Source organism: Nicotiana tomentosiformis, chromosome 10 (assembly GCF_000390325.3).
Source record: "Nicotiana tomentosiformis chromosome 10, ASM39032v3, whole genome shotgun sequence".
Lineage (NCBI taxonomy): Eukaryota > Viridiplantae > Streptophyta > Magnoliopsida > Solanales > Solanaceae > Nicotiana > Nicotiana tomentosiformis.
The window spans coordinates 48,874,383-48,894,055 of NC_090821.1; the positions used below are offsets into that span (position 1 = coordinate 48,874,383).

The 19,673-nt window shown below is 34.4% G+C and overlaps 2 protein-coding genes across 2 annotated transcripts; one reads left to right on the forward strand and one right to left on the reverse strand.

Annotated features, from left to right (window-relative positions):
• Positions 1–1,633: 1,633 nt before the first annotated feature.
• On the forward strand, positions 1,634–8,958 carry LOC104117884 (chaperone protein dnaJ 16). Its single transcript, XM_009629014.4, has 12 exons — positions 1,634–2,044; positions 3,388–3,511; positions 4,072–4,154; positions 4,268–4,379; positions 4,458–4,562; positions 5,829–5,879; positions 7,598–7,687; positions 7,785–7,893; positions 7,991–8,139; positions 8,221–8,274; positions 8,388–8,612; positions 8,731–8,958. Exons 1-11 carry the CDS (start codon positions 1,908–1,910, stop codon positions 8,604–8,606), a joined length of 1,233 nt encoding a protein of 410 aa, XP_009627309.1. The 5' UTR covers positions 1,634–1,907; the 3' UTR covers positions 8,607–8,612; positions 8,731–8,958.
• A 2,812-nt stretch (positions 8,959–11,770) lies between these two features.
• Positions 11,771–13,254, reverse strand: LOC104117883 (peroxidase 6-like). The gene has a single exon (XM_009629012.4). The coding sequence runs from the start codon at positions 13,104–13,106 to the stop codon at positions 11,991–11,993; it is 1,116 nt and encodes a 371-aa protein (XP_009627307.1). The 5' UTR covers positions 13,107–13,254; the 3' UTR covers positions 11,771–11,990.
• Between the last annotated feature and the right edge of the window lie 6,419 nt (positions 13,255–19,673).

The following is a 19,673-nucleotide window of genomic DNA, read 5'->3' on the forward strand; positions in this document are numbered from 1 at the left end:
CCTCTTAGGGATATATTTGATCTCTATAAAGTCGAGCACTGTAAGGATCTTCTTTTTGAAGTATTTGATTAACAAGAAACATTCACACTCCGAATTGATCTTGAGGAAGAACAATCGGACTTGAGAAAGATATAATTTGATGTCTTCATCTTTATGTGAACATTTAATAAATTTATAAAATTTCGAAATGACTCTTCAAGCGAATATTTACCCCATTATATGGGTGTGAACTAGGATTATAGCATGTTTGGCCAAACTTCTAAAATCTACTTATTTTAAAAAGTATTTTTTTTCAAAAGTGCTTTTCAAAAAAGTACTTTTGGTAAAAATCAGTTTGTGTTTGACTAATCAATTTGAAAAGCACTTTTGAGCAGCAATTAGTGATTGGCCAAGGTTTTTTAAAAGTGTTTCTAAGCGTATTTTTCTCAAAATTGCTTTTTCAAAAAGTACTTTCGGGGAGAAGCTACTCCTCAGAAATTGCTTCTGCTTCTACTCAAAAATATTTTTTTTCCCTCCAAAAAGCTTGGCCAAACACAACTTTGAGAAAAAAAATACTTTTAGCCGAGAAAAAAACTTGGTCAAACAGGCTATCAGAGTAGAATAGTTTCGAAGAAATCCCTTAATGGACTTTTGTGCTTGAAGACTATGGATTTACTGGACTTTGAAACAAAGGAAGTGTATGTTACACAAAGCATATTACTGTATGTAGCTTAATATGATGGCTAAAGTATTAAAATCATGAACAGAAAAGGTAAATGCTATGATTAAAATCCATCAAAATCTCATCAATTGGGTATTTAAGGTCAAGTTTCTTAGTCATTCCCCTAACCCTTTGATTGCGATCTCAATGAGTTTCCCCCTTTACACCATTAATTAATCAAGGCTATGAATATGATCCAGTTCATTTCCTCTGTTTTCCCATTTTTGCCACCTCAGCACCCTCACAGCTCCTCAAAATTCCAAAACCAACCCTTACTCTTCTCTACGCCCAGTGCGCATTACGCACCTCACTCACTAGTGAGTACTGAACAATGGACATTATCGGCCACATAAACCGCACGTGCCAAATACAAACTCATAGTGGCGGAGAAAATGAAAAACCGATCCCTTATGTTTGATTTACGTTTAGGATAGTCCCTTAAGAATATTCTTAAGTATTTTTAATTCTTCAAGTTTGTCAAAATAACACTTTTGGTATACCTCAAACATTTAACAAATTTTAGCTGTTATATTTAATGTGAAAAATGAAAAAAATATTAAACCAAAAATAGAAAGAGAGTCTGGTCAATTCCTGTACACTACAATACCAAAAATTGCATTAGGCACTAGAAATAAATTAAAAATAACATAAATTATACTAAACACTAGAAATGTACCAAAAATAACACAAACTGCACCTCCAAATGTAAGTTTCTATTAAATCATTTATTTTACATTTTTTCTTAAGATTAATAATCATAGTTTGTTAAAATATTTAACGAAGACCAAACTTAAGTACCAATGCTGTTCAAAAATATATTTAATGGACTATATTATACCTACCCCAAAAATATAAGACATTTTTATCATTTTTCTCTACAGTGGCGCAATATACACGCAGCGTATAATAGCGGAAATCAATACAAAAAATTTGAAAAATTTGAAACTTTTATCTCTCTAAAAAAACAAAAGTCTTCTCTCCTTCACAACTCTTCCAGCTTGGAACCTCAGGGTTTCCATTTTTAGGGTTTCGAAAATACCCCCAAGATTTTCCCAGAAAATTTTTTCTTGGAAAATTTGATGTGGGTATGATAGAATTTACATTTTCTAAGGTCAAAATTTCGATCTTTATGAAATAACATTAGTGTTTCCTTGAAAATTGCAAAAAAAAAAAAAAGTCGTGATATTTGAAGTGCTAGGGAGGAAAAATGCCGGGGCATAAGTCAAAATCAGAGAAGAGTGAAGCAGAAAAGACACTAAGGAGGGACCCTTATGAGGTATTAGGTGTCTCAAGGAATTCTACAGATCAAGAAATTAAAAGTGCTTACAGGAAATTAGCTTTGAAGTATGTTTAATCTTTGACCCCTTTTTAATTCTTGTTGATTTTGAATTTAAAGTTTTGACCTTTTTATGTTTTCTTTCTTTGTTTTCAGTGCATTTCTTTTGGTTTTGGCATTGTAGAGCTGTTTTATTGAAAACCCAAATTGGGTTTTATCAGAAATTTAATTTTTGTCTTTTCTATTTTGGGGTGAAAGATTTTGAATTTTGTGATGGGTAGTACTGTTATTACCAGTGTGATAATGAAAATTACTTAGCTTGAGAATGGTAGTTCAGTAGGCTTAGTTATATAGAAAAGGAAAGCCCGGTGCACTAAGCTCCCGCTATGTCCGGGTACGGAAAAGGGCCGGATCACAAGGGTCTATTGTAGGCTGTTTTCACGGCAGCAACTTTACCAGTTACGCCAATGCTCCCCTTAGTTTTATAGAAATGTTAGCAATAATTATTAAAACGCATAAACATTGAAGCTCTGTTGTTTCTGAGGATTTTTTTTCTAGAAGAAAAGAAGGAAAAATTTGAATAAGTGGGTGCTAGATTGCTTCCTATAAAGTGTGTTATTGTTATCAGATCAGAGCTTTTACCTTTATTATCTTTTTCTCCCTTGTGCATTTTCTTTCTTCCAGTTGAAAAGTTCAACTTCTTATGGGATTTTAGTGGGAAATATTTTCCTGAGTTTTAGGTCTGCATCCAGTAGTCCAGTGAATTAACGAAATTGGGAGAAATAAAGATCTTTACCTCAATATTCTTAATTTGTTAAATTTTAAGAGGAAGAATAACTGTCAAAGGATTGGGTTTTTCTGTTTTGAGATAAGTAATGGAGTAGTGGTAGTTTGAGCAGGATTCTGGAAGAGTTTAATCTTTTAGATTGAACACGTTATCTTTTCAGTTATACTTGAGAATAAGTTCTATATTTAAATTATAGGAAGGAAATTAGAATCCATAACTTCTTGTCTTCTTTATTTTGCTCTTTTTTCAGTCTTATCTTTCTCAATTCTCAATATTCTTCAGTCTATGGTAGTTTTGGAAAGTTTGCATTGAGTTTGATATACCAAAGCTCATTAACAATTTGTAGGGCAACAATTACATAGTTGTTTCTGATGTCTGTGGAAATTATCAAACAGGAATGATTTTTAAAATCATTAGCAACCAATTTTAAAAGTATTGCTCCAATGAGAAAGTCGTATTCAAGCAGTTTAGTAATCTGAGAAAGTTTCCAGCTATTTTGTATTTGTAGAATTTGGCTATATCATTGCTTGTGAGTTTCAGTCCTTTGGTGTATCAAGATGCAAATATTATCCCTCGTCTGATGGTAATTATGTTGTTTCTGCTGCTGCTTTTTTCAAAATGCAGGTATCATCCTGACAAGAATGCAAATGATCCTAAAGCAGCGGACATGTTCAAAGAGGTCACCTTTTCATATAACATTTTATCTGATCCAGATAAAAGGCGTCAATATGACTCAGCTGGTTTTGAGGTTTGTTTTTCCCTCACTGTAATATGTAGGGCAGCAACAACAACAACAACAACAACAACAATAACAAACCCTGTGTAATCTCACAAGTGGGGTATGGGGAGGGTAGTGTGTACGCAGACTTTACCCCTACCTTGAAGGTAGAAGAGGTTGTTTCCGATAGACCCTCGGCTCAAGAGAGACGAAAGAAAGGCAGTAGCACCAAGCATTAACAACAACAACAAGATAGTAGGAAAACAAGCGGAAAAAAACAGCAAGTAATAATAGAAATCTGACAATAATGGAATACAAGGCTAACACTAATACTCTCGACTATCTACTAGCCTTCTACCTTGATTCTCGATCTCCATACCTTGGCGAGAAGTTAATTTAGTTATTCTTTTCCTAAGCATATGATGCCTTCTGGTTGATAATTTATTTTCTGTTAGAATGTTGTGGCGCTCTTTATCCTAGATCGCTATCTTTAATAGATTAAGAATTATGTGTAGACTTCCACTTGTGCATTCCTCTTAGAGAAATGAAAAATGTTGATGCTCTACCTAATATAAGTATTATTTAAACAGGCTGTTGAGTCAGAAAGCCAAGAATTGGAGCTTGATCTTTCAAGTTTGGGAACTGTAAACACTATGTTTGCTGCACTTTTTAGGTCAGTCCGTGTTGCATGTATTGTTTTATGTTTCTTTTCATTGAATTCAGACTTCTGCTTGTAACATTTATGCTGCATGATGATAAATTTTTACTTATTTGCATTATGTGCAGTAAACTTGGTGTGCCAATAAAAACCACAGTCTCTGCAACTGTTCTTGAGGAAGCCTTAAATGATTCAGTACCTATACAACCACTTCCACTTGGGCAACCTTTGTGTAGGAAGGTATCAATCTATAAATCCTATGTTATTCACACTTGTTAAAAATTGTTACTGCAGAAGTTCTTATCTTCTTCTTAACAGGTAGAAAAACAATCTGCTCACTTCTACTCTGTTAACATAACAGAAAAGGAAGCGATGGGGGGCCTTGTCTGCCGAGTTTATTCACGAGAAAAAAGCAAATTCAAGGTTTGTCCAATCTAAAGCCAAATATGTGTAGGATTACTTTATTGTATATATTTGGTCAACTGAATGCTTGCTACTTGGAACCAGATCTCTAGGAAACTAAATTTTAAGATTTTCTTGCTACTAGAAGTTCACTAAATTTGTAATAGAGGACTGCTACATTTGCTGTTGCTTTGACAAACTTTTAATTGACAAATATTATTACCTAGCGATGCTTAGCTGAGTTAGAGACTTAATAATGTGTCTCTAGAATATATTCAAATATTTCCATCATTAGATACTCTCTTTTGTTTTTGTAATAAATCATTCGATAGACATAACCTCTTGGAAGCTTTTTCTCATATCTCTTTCTCACTTAGGTTTGATATACTCATCTCCGTTGCTGTCTGTATTATTCTATTGTCTTAAGGTTTCTGTCTTGACAATGCTGTAGATCTTGGTGATCGGTACATTTATGTCTGTGATTGGTTGATCTTAAGAAATCCTAGAAATGCTAAATGGTGACAGGCCCCTTGTTAAAATTTTAGGACCTTGTAGAAATGTATTATCAGACATCAGCAGTAGATAGATACCTCATCTATGAGGTTCCACTAAACTACTCTTCAAGTTGTAAATAGGGGCAGGGAAAGAGGAAAAGTCTAATATAATTCTTCATGATGTTTAAAAAAATGGTAAAATTGTGTCACCATTTCCGATTTCTGCCCTGTCGGGAAGTTGATCCCAGGAAATTTTACTTGTCATAGAAAGTGCTTGCTAGTTGAATTGTGCAAATTGGATAATTCTTTCTTGGACCGAAATAGACACTGATTTCTTGGACTACTTTACTTTAGGATAACCCAGCATCAGCAGACCTGTGTTCCTCATTCCGGAGTATCATACTATGATTTCCGTCATAGATTTAACACTATAATTTGCTTTGGTTTAATTCCATCAACCCACCAACAAATTCTTGGAATCAATGCAGACTTCGTTAAAGACATGACACAATACTAGTTGGGAATATGTTTTAGTCTTGTTAGAGTACTTCTAATATTATTATTATTACTATTATTTGTATATATATAACTTACTTTTCACTTTTATTTTATTTGTATGATGATAACATGAGTTGAGCTTAAATAGAGAATTGAGGATTCTTATAGCTGACCCAAACTTGTTTGGGGTTGAGGCTTAGTTGTTGTTTTTTAATTCAATCAACTCAATCTTTTTCTTTGTGTTGATCTGTTTTGAGTTTGTCACATTTTGGTCATTTGAATTGTTTGTGTGCAGCTATTGTACTTTGACCAAGAAGAAAATGGCGGACTGAGCCTTGCATTACAGGTTCCATTCTCTATCCATTCTTTCGGTTGCTCCGTATAGCAGTCAAGTAATCTAGAAGATCACACTTCAAATTACTTGATATTTTAGGCTTGAATAGATCACAATGAGCTCTTTTTTTCCTTATAAATATATAGATATAGATATCTTCAAATCAAGAAGTTAATGTCTAGTCCTAAATGAATATACCGATATAGATATAGATATCTTCAAATCAAGAAGTTAACGTCTAGTCCTAAATGATGCACTATCTTACTTTAGCAACAATAAAAAGTTTCTGAATTCACTTCTCAGCCACATATGCCGAGTTTATGTTATTTCAATTTTATTTAACGGCAAAGGTTCAAATATACCCTTGTACTTTCAAAAATAGTCTAAGAATACCTTTCGTTAAACTATTGGGTTATCTATACCCCTGCGGTCATACTTTGGGTTCAAATATACCCCTCATTTAAACGGAGGGACACGTGTCATCGTCCTGTTGGCCAATTCTAAATATCTCCTAATTAATTAAAAAGATTCATTACCCATACCCGAAAAGTAATTTTCTAAAGAAATTTTTTTTGTTGTAAAAACTGGAAAAAACTGATTTTTTTTTACTAAAAACTGAAAAAAATGAAAATATTTTTTTTTGCTTTACAAAAACTGAAAAATGTTTTCTAAAACAAAATTTTTGTAAAAACTGGAAAAAAAAACTGAAAAGCAATTTTCTAAAGCAATGTTTTTGTAAAAAACTATGTTTTTTTTACTAAAAACTAAAAAAATCGAAAATATTTTTTTCCATTTTTTAGAAAAATATTGCTTTAAAAAATTCTGAAAAATAATTTCTCAAGCAATTTGTTTTGTAAAAACTAAAAAAAAACTGAAAAGTAATTTTTTAAAGCAATGCTTTTGTAAAAACTGAAAAAACAAATATTTTCTTTTTTTCAGTTTTTAGGTAAAAAAATTTAAGTCTTTTCCAGTTTTTAATTGCTTTAGAAAATTACTTTTCAGTTTTTACAAAAAAATTGTTTTAGAAAATATTTTTCAGTTTTTTTAAAGCAGTATTTTTGTAAAAACTGGAAAAAAAAATTATTTTATTTTTTTCAGTTTTTAGTAATTTTTTTTTAAATTTTTTCCAGTTTTATAAAAAAAAAATTGCTTTAGAAAATTGCTTTTCGGGTATGGGTAATGGATCTTTTTAATTAATTAGGAGATATTTAGAATTGGCTAACGGGACGATGACACGTGTCCCTCCGTTTAAATGGGGTATATTTGAACCCAAAGTATGACTGCAGGGGTATAGATAACCCAATAATATAACGAGGGGTATTTTTAGACCATTTTCGAAAGTACAGGGGTATATTTGGCACTTTGCCGTTTATTTAATGACAAAATAGCAGAGGTGGGGCGATTCAAATATGAAACTAGATCGATTAGCGGCCTCACACTAAGTGATCTCATTGTTCAAATATTACCCTTTTTCTGCATCCTTATTTCATACCCTCTCATATAAGCTAGGCCATCTGCTCTCGGATTAATCACAATCATTGTTCAAATTGATTCTTATTTGGTTTATGATCCTGGTAGTACTACATTAATACAACAACAAGTGTAGTCCCACAAGTGTAGAGTGTGGGAAGGGTAGAGTGTACGTAGTCCTTACCCCTACCTTTAAGAATGCAGAGAGGCTGTTTCCACTACATTAATATTGCTGTAAATTTATTGTGACTTATTTGCAGGAAGATAGTTCAAAAACAGGGAAAGTCACATCTGCCGGCATGTATTTTCTAGGATTCCCAGTTTATCACATGGATCAAACCCAGAACTCGGTGAGTTCACATCTATGCCTAATTTCAATTTTTAGTTGTTTCGCTTAAGTTTGTATCATATGTTCACATTGCTTTTTCTGCTTGAGCTAATATATAGGTAACAGCTGCAAAGGATCCAGATTCGGCATTTTTCAAGAAACTGGATGGATTTCAACCATGCGAGATAACCGAGCTAAAAACTGGCACTCATGTCTTTGCAGTTTATGGTATCTTTCCCATGCCGTCCTCAAAACTCTATTTAATTCAATGGATACAATACTCAATACTGAATGCTCCTTTCTGTTTCCTGGTTGACATTTGTAGGTGACAATTTTTTTAAAAGTGTGAGCTACACCATTGAAGCTGTTTGCGCTGCACCTTTTACTGAGGAAAAAGAGAATCTTAGAGCAATAGAAGCTCAACTTTTGTCAAAAAGGGTGGAACTTTCTAAGTTTGAAACAGAATATAGGGAGGTCTGAGCTCCTTCCAATATTCGCCAATCTCTTGCTTTATATTTATTTGATTTTACTGATTCCTTTCTGTGGTTTCGGCAGGTCTTAGCGCAATTTACTGAGATGACAAGTAGATATGCACAAGAAATGCAAGCTGTAAGTTCAATGAACTTCATGTGCAATTCTAATTTGGTCACCTATTTGAAGTGATTTTATATTCCAAGGACAAAGTTAAATTGTATTGTTTTAACCTCTTCGGTTATCAACAGATCGATGAGCTTCTTAAGAACCGCAATGAAATTCATGCTTCCTATACAACTCTTCCCGCAATAAAGCGTAGTAGTAGCAATCGAAGTAAGAATAGAGGTGGTTCCAAGGAGGCCAGTGAAGATGGTCCAGTAAGAGACAAGAAGGCTTCAAGAGACCGCACAAAGAAGAAGAAGTGGTTCACTATTCCCTTAAAGGTTGATAAAAGGAAGCCTTGTTAAAATAGGGTGAGCATCTCTCTCTCTATTTTTGGATTTTATAAATTACTGTCAGGTCAATGCTTTCTAGTTTCCTGTCATTTCCTTTCTTCCGCGATACCCATTTATTTTTCTCTGTTACTTGTAGTTTATAGAGAAACGTGGTAGCAGTTGGAGCCAAGGTGCACTTACTGTTTGTCCAAGCAATGAACATGTTGCAGGACTTGGGAAATCTTCGGAGGGTGTGACATGAGAAGCACTCAACAAATCCTATTGTAAAATTCTTTCCTATTTATTCTTTTACCTTTTGATGTCCGTCCCCAACACTCACGCATGTAAATTGCATTATTCAATCACAAGTCTTTCTTGAATGTGCTATGCTTGTGTCAGTTTTTAAGTGACAAAAGAGAGGACTGGGATAAAGAAAATAGTTCGTTCTTTGTTAAATTCAGGCAAATAGCTAGGTGTAGAATTGGCTAAGTTCTTTTGTCTGAATAGTGGTCTGATATTTGCTAATACAAAAAAAGTGAATAATACAAGATCATTGCTCTTCATGTTTTGTCAGAGATGCCTAATGTGTATTAAGGCAGCATTTACATCTCTTCTCGTGTAGCTTAAAATAAGGGCAGAATAGCTTGGTAGACACTTCTACTTGTTCGCGTTTGTTATCTCGGTCCCTGTACTCAATAAAATTTCATCCAGACACTTATATTAATTCAAAGTCACTGTTTTAAACCCCTCTAACCATTGACCAAGTCTATATGACAACTTAATGGTTGAACTGGACAAAACACGTGTATTTCACGCATATAAGGAGCATGATTATAAGTATTTAAACAAAAAAATAATTAAAATAAGAAAAAAAGACGAAAGAAAAATACAAAATTTAAATTAAAATAGAAAGAAAGGTTCCCCTCCTCCACTTTCTGCCCCTTCTAACCTTCCCCCAACGCCACCCTCCACCTCATTTTTCTCTCTCCCCCTTCCTTCTTCACGTTATCCTCCTTCCATCCATTTTAACCCAAAACCCACTACAACACAGCCCTTCTCCACCACTTCTTTATCCACCGGTGACATCCCTCACCACAACATATTCGAAATCACAGCTAGATTGACAGTAGATTTTGGGAAAATTTCTTTCCCACATCCCTATTCCCTAATTTTAGAAGACAAGCAAGAAAGAGAATAGAAATAGTGGAAGAAGATACACCGGTGAAACTTGTTTTCATTAAATTTCCTAGTAGCAAAATTTTAAAAAGTTTTCGGGTGAAGTTTTTGGTGGTGATGGTTGTATGGTTGGTCCTTTCTAATGACCGGTTCTTTTTGGTGGTTGATTGATGGTGCTATGGTGGAGTGTTGGATGTGAAGAAGTTTTCGCGGTGAGAAGTGGTCAGAGAGGGACCATAGGCTTGGTAGTTACCATGATCAACAGAGGTAATTACCATAAATCATGTCAGGGAAAAATGATTTATGGTCATTTGTCAGTCGTTAAAGTGTCTATTTTATCTAACGAGCTGATTTAAGTCTATCGACTCATAGCAGTCTGCGCCACTACCAGACCGTAGGCCCAGACTGTAATTATGACTAATATTTTGGCTAATGGAGTCCATCTCACATAAGCATAAGTATATTTGTAAAATGTAGACTTTGTTGGTAATATTCTTGGGGACCCAAAAATATTGCATTGTGTGTTGGACATCATTTGCACAAGTTGTATCTCTTCTTTTACACCTAAGAGGCCAAGACTTTTTTGCCTATAAAAGGGAAGGTCATTAGTTCATTTTAGACACACCAACAAGACTTGAGTATTCATTTCTTGTTTTTTCCTTTATTAATAGTGTTTGGTATGAGAGTTAAATGATGGGAAGCACTTGTGTAAACCCTTTCTTTGGACTGATCTTGTGAGGTTATTCCCTTAGGGTATTTGGGATTAATTAGAGTATTTACTCTAATTTTGTACTCTTATTGTTATAGTAAATTGCTCCTCTCCGCTTGTGGACGTAGGTTACTTTGATCGAACCACGTTAAATTTGTGTCTTCTTTATCTACTTTAATTGTCGTTGTTATCAACTTCCATTGTCTTTGTTATTGCCATTAAACCGTTGTTTGGCTATATTTTGCACTACCCGGGTTCCCGATCCTAACACAGACCCCCAAAAAGAAAATAAATAAAGTATTTTTTCGAAGATCTAGAACACTAGCACTCTTTACAATCAGAAAATACGTCCAGCTTCAGGATATTAAGGACGTCCATATCCGACCCAACTCATTAGTTTGCCACCCCTTTGTTTTTTGGTTTAACAATCTACTATTTTAAAAAATTAGGAAAATGATACTCTCTCAAAATAATAGTCGAAAAATATATATACATACTTTTTCGGTTACGGAATATAAATAACTTCTGGCGCGGACTAAAAATGAAAAAAGCGTTGTAAAATTCACTGGCCCGATTAAGTCTAGATTGATGCCGTGTAGGGTTCATGTAACGGGAAAGCATTCCTTACTAGGAATTTTTCCATCTCAGGGTTTGAACTTGAGATCTGATAAATGTGGAGTGATCCCATATATTCCACTGAATTTCCTTGGCTGTGTGTCTATAAATTGACCAGGTTCATATTATTAGAAATAGTGGTGCACTCGTTTCACCCTTTTCAGTTAGTTGTTGCTTATGCGAGGCTAGTGGTGGTAGTAGTTGTTTTTGTCTATTTCTATTTGCATATGGTTTTCTTGAGCTGATGTTTAACTTGTGAGATTCATACAATCATCTTTATAGACATGAGATTAATAATTTATATAAATGAAAAATATCTCAAGGGACTCTAGGGTTTCATTACTGGTATTGAAGACGGATTTGTTGAACAATGCGGACATCAGATGAAAAAGGGCGTTATGTGTCGAATCTATAGTCCCCTTTCCCCCCACTAAGACTCTTGTTGCTTAATGCTAGAGACGGCAACAACAACAACAAATCAAGTGAAATCTCATATGTGAGGTTTGAGAAGGGTAATGTGTATTCAATACTTACTCCTATCTTGAGAAAGTAGAAATATTGTTTCCAGTAGACACTCGGCTCAAAAAAAATACAAAAGTAAAGAGGATAAAAAAGGCTCAGGAAAAATAAACGGTAGGGAACAACAAGCAGTAATACCATCAAAGCAAAATGATAGAGAAGAGTAAATACAAAAAACTTCAAGAAGCAAATAATTTAATTATCATATGGGGTCTTGATAGACAAAAAATGTTGAATTGTCATGAGGTCAAAACTGTTCACATTTGGACATGTATTCTAATACAAACACATAAATCTTATCCTATCAAGACCTCACCTAACATCTTCACCCAACATATCATGTTCAATGGAAAACTATAATCCAAAAGCACCTTCACACTAAAACATGCCATCGGATCCTAACTAGCAATTTTCTTGTTGGAATTCACTTGTAAATGATTGACAACATCACACCTGCGTCTCACCTCTCCCTTTTTCCCAGTTTTAACGTGATAAACGCTTACTTTCTCAATTGCATGAGCAAATGCTTTAAAAAATGCATCTTGATCCTTTGCATAAAGCTCCACAAAAGGCATAGTCCTAGGATCTGAAAGCATAGCTTGATCTGAAGCCAATAACCCTAGACCCTTTTGCAAGTTTATGTAGTACATGTTATCGAACTTGCCAGGTGTCATCACGTCGTTGAAGGCCGCCATATCTTTCGAGTTATTCCCACATAGCTTTCGTAACGCTTGTCCAAATGTTGGATTCATAGAAGGATCAATTTCAGAAGTGTTGCTGAAATTGAAGATTCTCTTTCTAAACTCTGAACAATGTGAGAAACCAATGGTATGTGCACCCACTAAAGCCACCATTTCTTGTACATTTAGATTTTTCGATGCGAACATGTTGATTATTGTATCCATGGTCATGTTAGGCCTAGCAATATGGCCTTCAACATCTTTTGCATATGATTCAAAGCTATCTTTTCGGCCGAGACGAATATTGTAAAATGGACCTCCAACCATGGTGATTAAGTCTCGAGTTGCAACGGCTAAAATATCTGCACAAGAAACAACACCGGGGCATTGGAGTTCTAGGGCGGTCTTTGCACGTGCAATAAGGTCAAAGGCGTCCCCGGGGAGAGAGAGGTTTATATCCGTGTCGCGCTCAGCCGTGGCAAAGGAGTTTGAGGAAATAAGTAACGAGGCGTCACATCCTCCCACCATGCAATCATGGAAGAAGAGGCGGAGGGCGCCAGCCGCGGTCGTCGGCGCCGCAAGTTGCTTGTCGACGACGATTTGCTGGATGATTTTTTCAAATTGAGGACATGATTTATTGTAGTAGTCGACATTGAGCTTGGATTCTGTTAGAGAAAATAAGGCTAGAGATGAGAAGACGAAAATTGAAAGAAGTGGTAATGCCATGACTTCTGAATTGATAAAAAATGGTGGTGAAAGAAGATAGAAATGAAAGAAGGCTTTTAGTATTGTGTACAATGACGTTTGGAATTTGAGATGGGCAATATTTTGCATGCAACAAACATAAACTAGAGGTCTCAAATTAGCTCAAGGGCCGTTGTTTACTCCTTTCCTTCTAGCTAGTCTTTGCGACTCCACATATTGCATTATATTAATTAGTGATAATTTATATTTTATCTCGTACGGTATTAATATATACAGACTTTTGAATTTGTGGTGTAAAATGAGGCATATATATTTTGTGTGGCTGTAAATCATTGTATAAAGGTAAATTGTTTCCAAATAAGGAAATTGATCATTCTTTCTAACACGGACTAAAAAGAAAATATATTCACATAAATTAAAACCGAGGGAGTAAATAATAAGATCACTTAAAATTTAATTGCAGGCAAGTGTTTAATTATGTTTAATTACGCTGAAGATTAAGTTATAGTAACCCAGATTGAAGGGTATGTCCACTGTCCACAATCCACATGCCTGAAATATTTTACATATTAGTATCTTTAGGGCGTTTTAAATAGTATTCCTTGTGTTCTAATTTTTTCCCCACTATTTTCAAGAGGAAGTTCTATTAAACTTAGATAGCAATTTTCTCGAACAAGTTTTTAATATTTGGAAAAGAAACTACATTACATTTTTCTTGTGCGTGTAGTGTTCATATTTTAAAATACTATCTTGTACCTGATTACTAATTGGTAGTGAAATTATCTTTCTCTTTGACATTGATTTTCATTTTTTTTATTTGAAATTGTTTGTTGCGGTAGATGGTGGTTTAACTAGCATACAATCACGCACAAAGAAAATAGAAAAGGAAAAATAACACAAGGATTTACTCGAGGCAGAAGTTCCACTATGAATGAGAAGAATACATTGTATATATAAAGAGTCCCTATCTAAAACTCCTATATATATATATATATATATATATATATATATATATATATATATATCCCAAGTAGTCTTAAATCTATAAGAGAAGATTTTCTCAATCCTACACGGATAATATGCTTTTGTTTGCCAAAACTATTAGACAAATAAGTTTTCCAAACCTATAGGGATTAAGGGTTTCCTAAAAATACAAGGAAATAAATTCAAGATGCAATTAAGAAATCTTTCCGCTGGCTTGAATTCTCTCCATCAACAGGAACAACATGTCTTTGTCTTATCTCAGCTCTCGTAAGGGCTCTGCCCATTACACACCCTTGAACCAAGTCTAGGAAATATCTAAACTTGTTAAGAGACTTAATCTCTTTAGCCATATCACAAATCCGTCGATTGCTTCTCCACTCAAAATCACTTTTGGATAGTTATTACACTCAGGCACATCAACAACCTATGTAACCGACAAAAAATATCCCACGGGATTTGTATATTCAAGAAAATTCGCATCAATTACATTTGCAAACCTTTGTGTTCGCTTGATCACTCTCTTCACTCTGCATGGTGTAATGCTATACGATTGATATTGCACATGTGCATCAATATTATCATCATGATTAACTTTTTGTACCTCTTCCATGTCTTCTACTTCTGAACTACTGGGCAGAGCTAGTGGAGATTCAATTTTAGCTTTATGCAGACACTAACACCATACACTGTTTCTGTTATTTTGTTCTCCCTCTAACAGTGAGGTAGATTCATTGAATGCCACATCCCTACTGATAATTAATCATGGAGTCTTTAGATCGGTGCACCACAATTTGTAACCTTTTACTCCAGTTGCATACCCTAGAAATATGCACTTCTTTACCCTCGACTCAAGTTTGCCATCCCTTATTGAGCATAAGTAAGGCAACCTAATATCCTCAAATTTAAATAATCAGCAGGTGAACCGGACCAATACTTCAAAAGAAGTTTTGAACTCAATAGTTGTGGATGGAGATCAGTTGACCAAATAATAAGCTATATTGGTTGCTTCAGCCCAAATATTCTTGCTAATACATGATCGTGAAAGCATGCTTCGTGTCCTATCACAAACCATTCTATTAATGCATTCTGCAATACCATTCTATTGTGGTGTTATCATATAAGTGCGATGTCTCACTATGCCCTCTCTACTACAGAAATTATTAAATTCTAAAGTGTAAAATTTTAATTCATTGTCAGTCCGATACATTTAACTTTTCTTTCTGCCTGCCTCTCAACCATAGTCTTCTATTTAACAAATATGCCTCATCTTTTATTTTATAAAATACACCTAAATCATTCTTGAGTAATAATCATCAAAGTCATGAAATATCTGGTATTACTCTCGGAGAGATCTCTATTTGGACACCACAAGTCTTAATGTATATAATCCAACTTGTCTCCGATCTTGTGCTCTACCTTCTTGCTGAATTTCACCCTTGTTTATTTACCAAAGACTCATATTTACCCATTCAATAAATTCTGCTTGCTCAACAAAGATTATTCTTTGTCACTCATATGACCGAGTCGCAAGTTCTACAACTGAGACTAATTCAAATTACTCTTTCTGGAAGCTATAACAGTCTCCCCTTTAACTACACTGTCATGAAGATAATGCAATCTAGAATGCAACTTACCCTTTATGAGTACCATGGAGCCTTTATATATTTTAAGTAGTTTATTCTAGGAGTGAAACTTAAACTCTTGATCATCTAAAGTTAAAAATAGAATTCAAATTCCTCTTTATCCAAGGAACATGCTAACACTCAATATTTCTAATTATTCCGTCCAACATTGTCAATGAGATTTTACCAACTCTCTCTATCAGTAATGTATTATCATCTCTTAGGTAGACATTATTACTCATATTCTTTTAAGTTGTAAACTAATTCTTGTGTGGATACATGTGAAACGTTACACCAGAATTAAGAATCCAGGAATGCGAACCATGACTGAAACGCAAAACATAGACATAGTCATTATCATCAGAATTGTTGCTAACAATATTTGTAGAATTATTTACTTTTTTGCTTTTCCCGTTTCTCTTTCAGTTTAGGAAAATCTTTGTTCTACTGACCTTGCTCTCTACACTCATAGTTGTTATGCATTTTTATTCTAGACTTTAATTTGGGGTTAGATATTTTACTATTAAAGCTTTTCTGTTGTGTTATTCCTTTACTCATAAGATTTTTGCCATCAGTTTTGCTTTGTGGAAAGCTATTTTTTAATTTATTTGATTTTAATGCATTACCTTACATCATCAAATGGAATTTTAATAGGTGTACCTTCGTTCATATGGAGATTGTATAATTTTCTTTTCAAGTAGAGGCAGTTTGTCAGTGATTTATTAGAATATAAATCTTTTAGCTTCTTCCACGTTGTTATTGCAGAAGTTTAATTTCTTCAGCAAATTTTCAAAGAATGCTATCAGTAACACTCATGAAGATCACACTAAAAGCCATCTCCTTCAGATTTGCTTCTCCAACTCTTTCATTCTCTTAAGAGAAACTCTTGTAACACTAGAGACGATTTCATTTTAATCTTCCATAGACTGAAAGTAGATCCCTTAATCGAATTTCTCTAATGCGTACTTTGTTAAAAATGATAGAAGATATCTTAACTCTAGATCATGTATAAAAACTCGAGCCTTGATCTGATATATATTATTATAGAAGATAATGTGTTAATGAGCACACAATCACACGACAAAAAGCAAATAGAGTAGGAAAAAATACAATGATTTGATGAGGTTCAACTAAGTCTAATCCTCGGGGCAAAAACAAAGAGAGTATTTTACTATGAATGAGAATAATAATAATATTGTCCAAAGAATCCAACCAACAACACCTATATATAAATCTCAAGTAATCCTAAACCTATAAGAAAAAGGTTTTCTCAGTGCTTCCTTTCCCATACTTATTAGAACAATATGTTTCTCAAGCCTATATTGTAATGCCCGATAGGTCGTTTTGAGTACTAGCTCTCTTTTATGTGTTTTGAGACCTCTCATAGCTTTATTTAATGATTTATGACTTTCACGCGTAGTCCATGTCGTTCCTCGTAAAGATTATATGAGAAATTTTAAAGAAAATGTGATTTTTGACCTTAAATGTGGCTAGAGTTGACTATGGTCAACGTTTTGGTAGACGATCTCGGATCGGTATTTTAAAGATTTCGGTAGGTTCATATGATAATTTTAGACTTGTATGCATGATTGGTTGGGTCTCGGGTGACCCGAGGCCGTTTCGGTGCATTATGTAAAAAGTTGAAAAAATGAGTTTTAAAGTTAAAAATCTTGAGTTTTGATGATCCATTCTTAATATTTGATGTTATTTTAATGATTTGAGATAGAGAGCGAGTTTGTATGATGTTATTACACTTGTGCAAATATTTGGATTGGAGTCCGAGAGGCTCGGGGTGAGTTTCAGCAACACTAGAATGCTAGTTGCTCCTTTTCTTTTGTGAAGCCTAGGTCCGCATTTGTGATTTGGAGGGTCTTCCAAAATGCGAAGAAAATGTCGCATGTGCGACAACTGTGCATTTGGGACACTGATCAAATTGCAATCAACGGTTCGGTTTTGAGATGGTAGCAATTGCGAACAAGAGTTCGCAACTGCGACATCTGCAACTAGATAAAGGTTGGTCATTTCGAGATTTAGCTCATTTTATACTATTTTTGAACCCTAAACTCCATAGAGGCAATTTTTGAAAAGCAATTTCTTTCCATGTTCATTCATAAGAAACTTTATCTTGTTTTCAATCAATTTCAATTACTTTTCATGAATTCTATCATCAAATCTATGAATTTCAAAGAGAAATTGAGAGTTTTGGTTAGAATTTAGGGATTTTTTAGAATTGAGATTTAGACCTCGAATTGAGGTCAGATTTTGAAACAAATCACATATCCGAGCTCAGAGGTGAATGAGTAATCGGGACTTGATCCTAATCTCGGATTCCGACCATATGGGCTCGGGTTGACTTTTTGTTGACGTTTTCAATTTTATTGAAGATTGAACCTTTATCGTATAGGGGTAGTTTCTAATGCTTGTATTGACTTGTTTGAATAATATTTGAGTAGATTCAATTGGTTTGTAGTCTTGTTCTAAAGGAAAAGCCATGTTGGATTGTTGACTTTGTTTTGAAAAGAGGTAAGTGTCATAGTTAACCTTGACTTGAGAGAATTAGGACTTGATTGGTCTATTTTGCTACATGATTTATATTTTGGGGACTACATATATGCGAGGTGACAAGTGTATATGCGTTGTCATGAGCACAAACATGCGGGGTGGACTACTTAATTGTTTGTCTTCAATTATATCATGTCTTTATTTATTCCATGTCTTTACTTGTTACATGTCGTTACTTGTTAAAGACATGCATTCACTTGTTATTTGCCCTATTTGCTACATGTTTCCATGTACCCATGCCTTATTTATTGTCCGCTTTTACTTGTTCTATGCTCTACATGTTGTAGGTTGATGCTATTACTTTTCTTATGCCTTTATTTGCTTATTTGCCTTTACTTTCTTTCAATTCCACTTTAATATGTTGTATTAGATTGTCTTACAGAATTCATGCATTTTAGTTCTTTTTTTTGTTACGTTGTGAGATACGATGTAGTTGGTTGTATATATATATATATATTGATCTTTTCTAGGGTTGTGACCCAACTCTAGTATGTAAACCTTATGGGTAATTAATCTAATGCTTGTTTATGATTGAGTATTTATTATTTAGCCCTATTCATGCATTATTTCTAGAATTAATGATTGCAAACACTGATTCATACCTTTTTGACTTGTTTCTTACTTGGGCAAGATGGACTTAGTCTAGAAAAACTTGACTAATAAGAAATTGGGATAGTTAAAGTTTTGGCTAGCCTAATTAAAGGGTTTGAACTAGAGATAGGAAAAACTAGACTTGAGCTCATATCAACTACTTGACGTGATACACAAATGGGCTTGAAAAAGCCAATTTTGGGCAAAATCACTTTATGACTGAGAGGTATTGAGTGGATAATTTAGAGTTGAGAGATATAATACACCGCGATCACTAAAACAAGCATTAACGTAATTAACCCATTAGTCTAACACCTAGGTGAATGTTGCATCCCTAGGCCTTTTACCCATTTGAAAAACAACAAAAACAGTTACTCATTTTCTAGTATCCTTTCTCTATTTAATCATTAGTAGTGTCAATTATAGAAGTAGATCACCAAAACCCCTTGTTTGGAAGTGTAATTGAGCTATTACATCTACTCTCATCAAGTGTACACCCTAACACCCATATTTAACTCCTTGAGGAAATTGACCCCGACTCATTGTTAGGTACTATTCTTCCGACGACTATTTCCACTCATTGTTGAGTATGGATTGGGCATTGATCACACCCTGTAACAATATTATATATACGTGGATCGGGTTGTATGCCGCAACAGTACTATATATATATGTGGATTGGGTTGCACGCTGCAACGACATTAGTATCATATGTGTGGATTGAGTTGTGCGTCGTAACGAAGAGGTTGTATTATGGTAGTTCTTGGCTGTTAGTTTTCGTTACCATGTTGTATGGTGAGACTAAGAAATGATGATATAGTGGCCCAAAATTAGCTGACCTAAAAAGTGATTCCCGTCTATTTATAGTGGCCAAATATTCACTGACAAAAATGCCCTTCGGGAGGTTTTGCGGCCGCACTATTCCATGTGCAGTCCG

Bases quoted from the DNA above. Each gene is read 5' to 3' on its own strand.
- LOC104117884 (XM_009629014.4), top strand. From the start codon at position 1,908: ATGCCGGGGCATAAGTCAAAATCAGAGAAGAGTGAAGCAGAAAAGACA. The intron at 8,140-8,220 runs GTCTGAGCTCCT...TGGTTTCGGCAG, and splicing joins TTGAAACAGAATATAGGGAG to GTCTTAGCGCAATTTACTGA. The intron at 8,275-8,387 runs GTAAGTTCAATG...GGTTATCAACAG, and splicing joins ATGCACAAGAAATGCAAGCT to ATCGATGAGCTTCTTAAGAA.
- LOC104117883 (XM_009629012.4), bottom strand. From the start codon at position 13,106: ATGCAAAATATTGCCCATCTCAAATTCCAAACGTCATTGTACACAATA.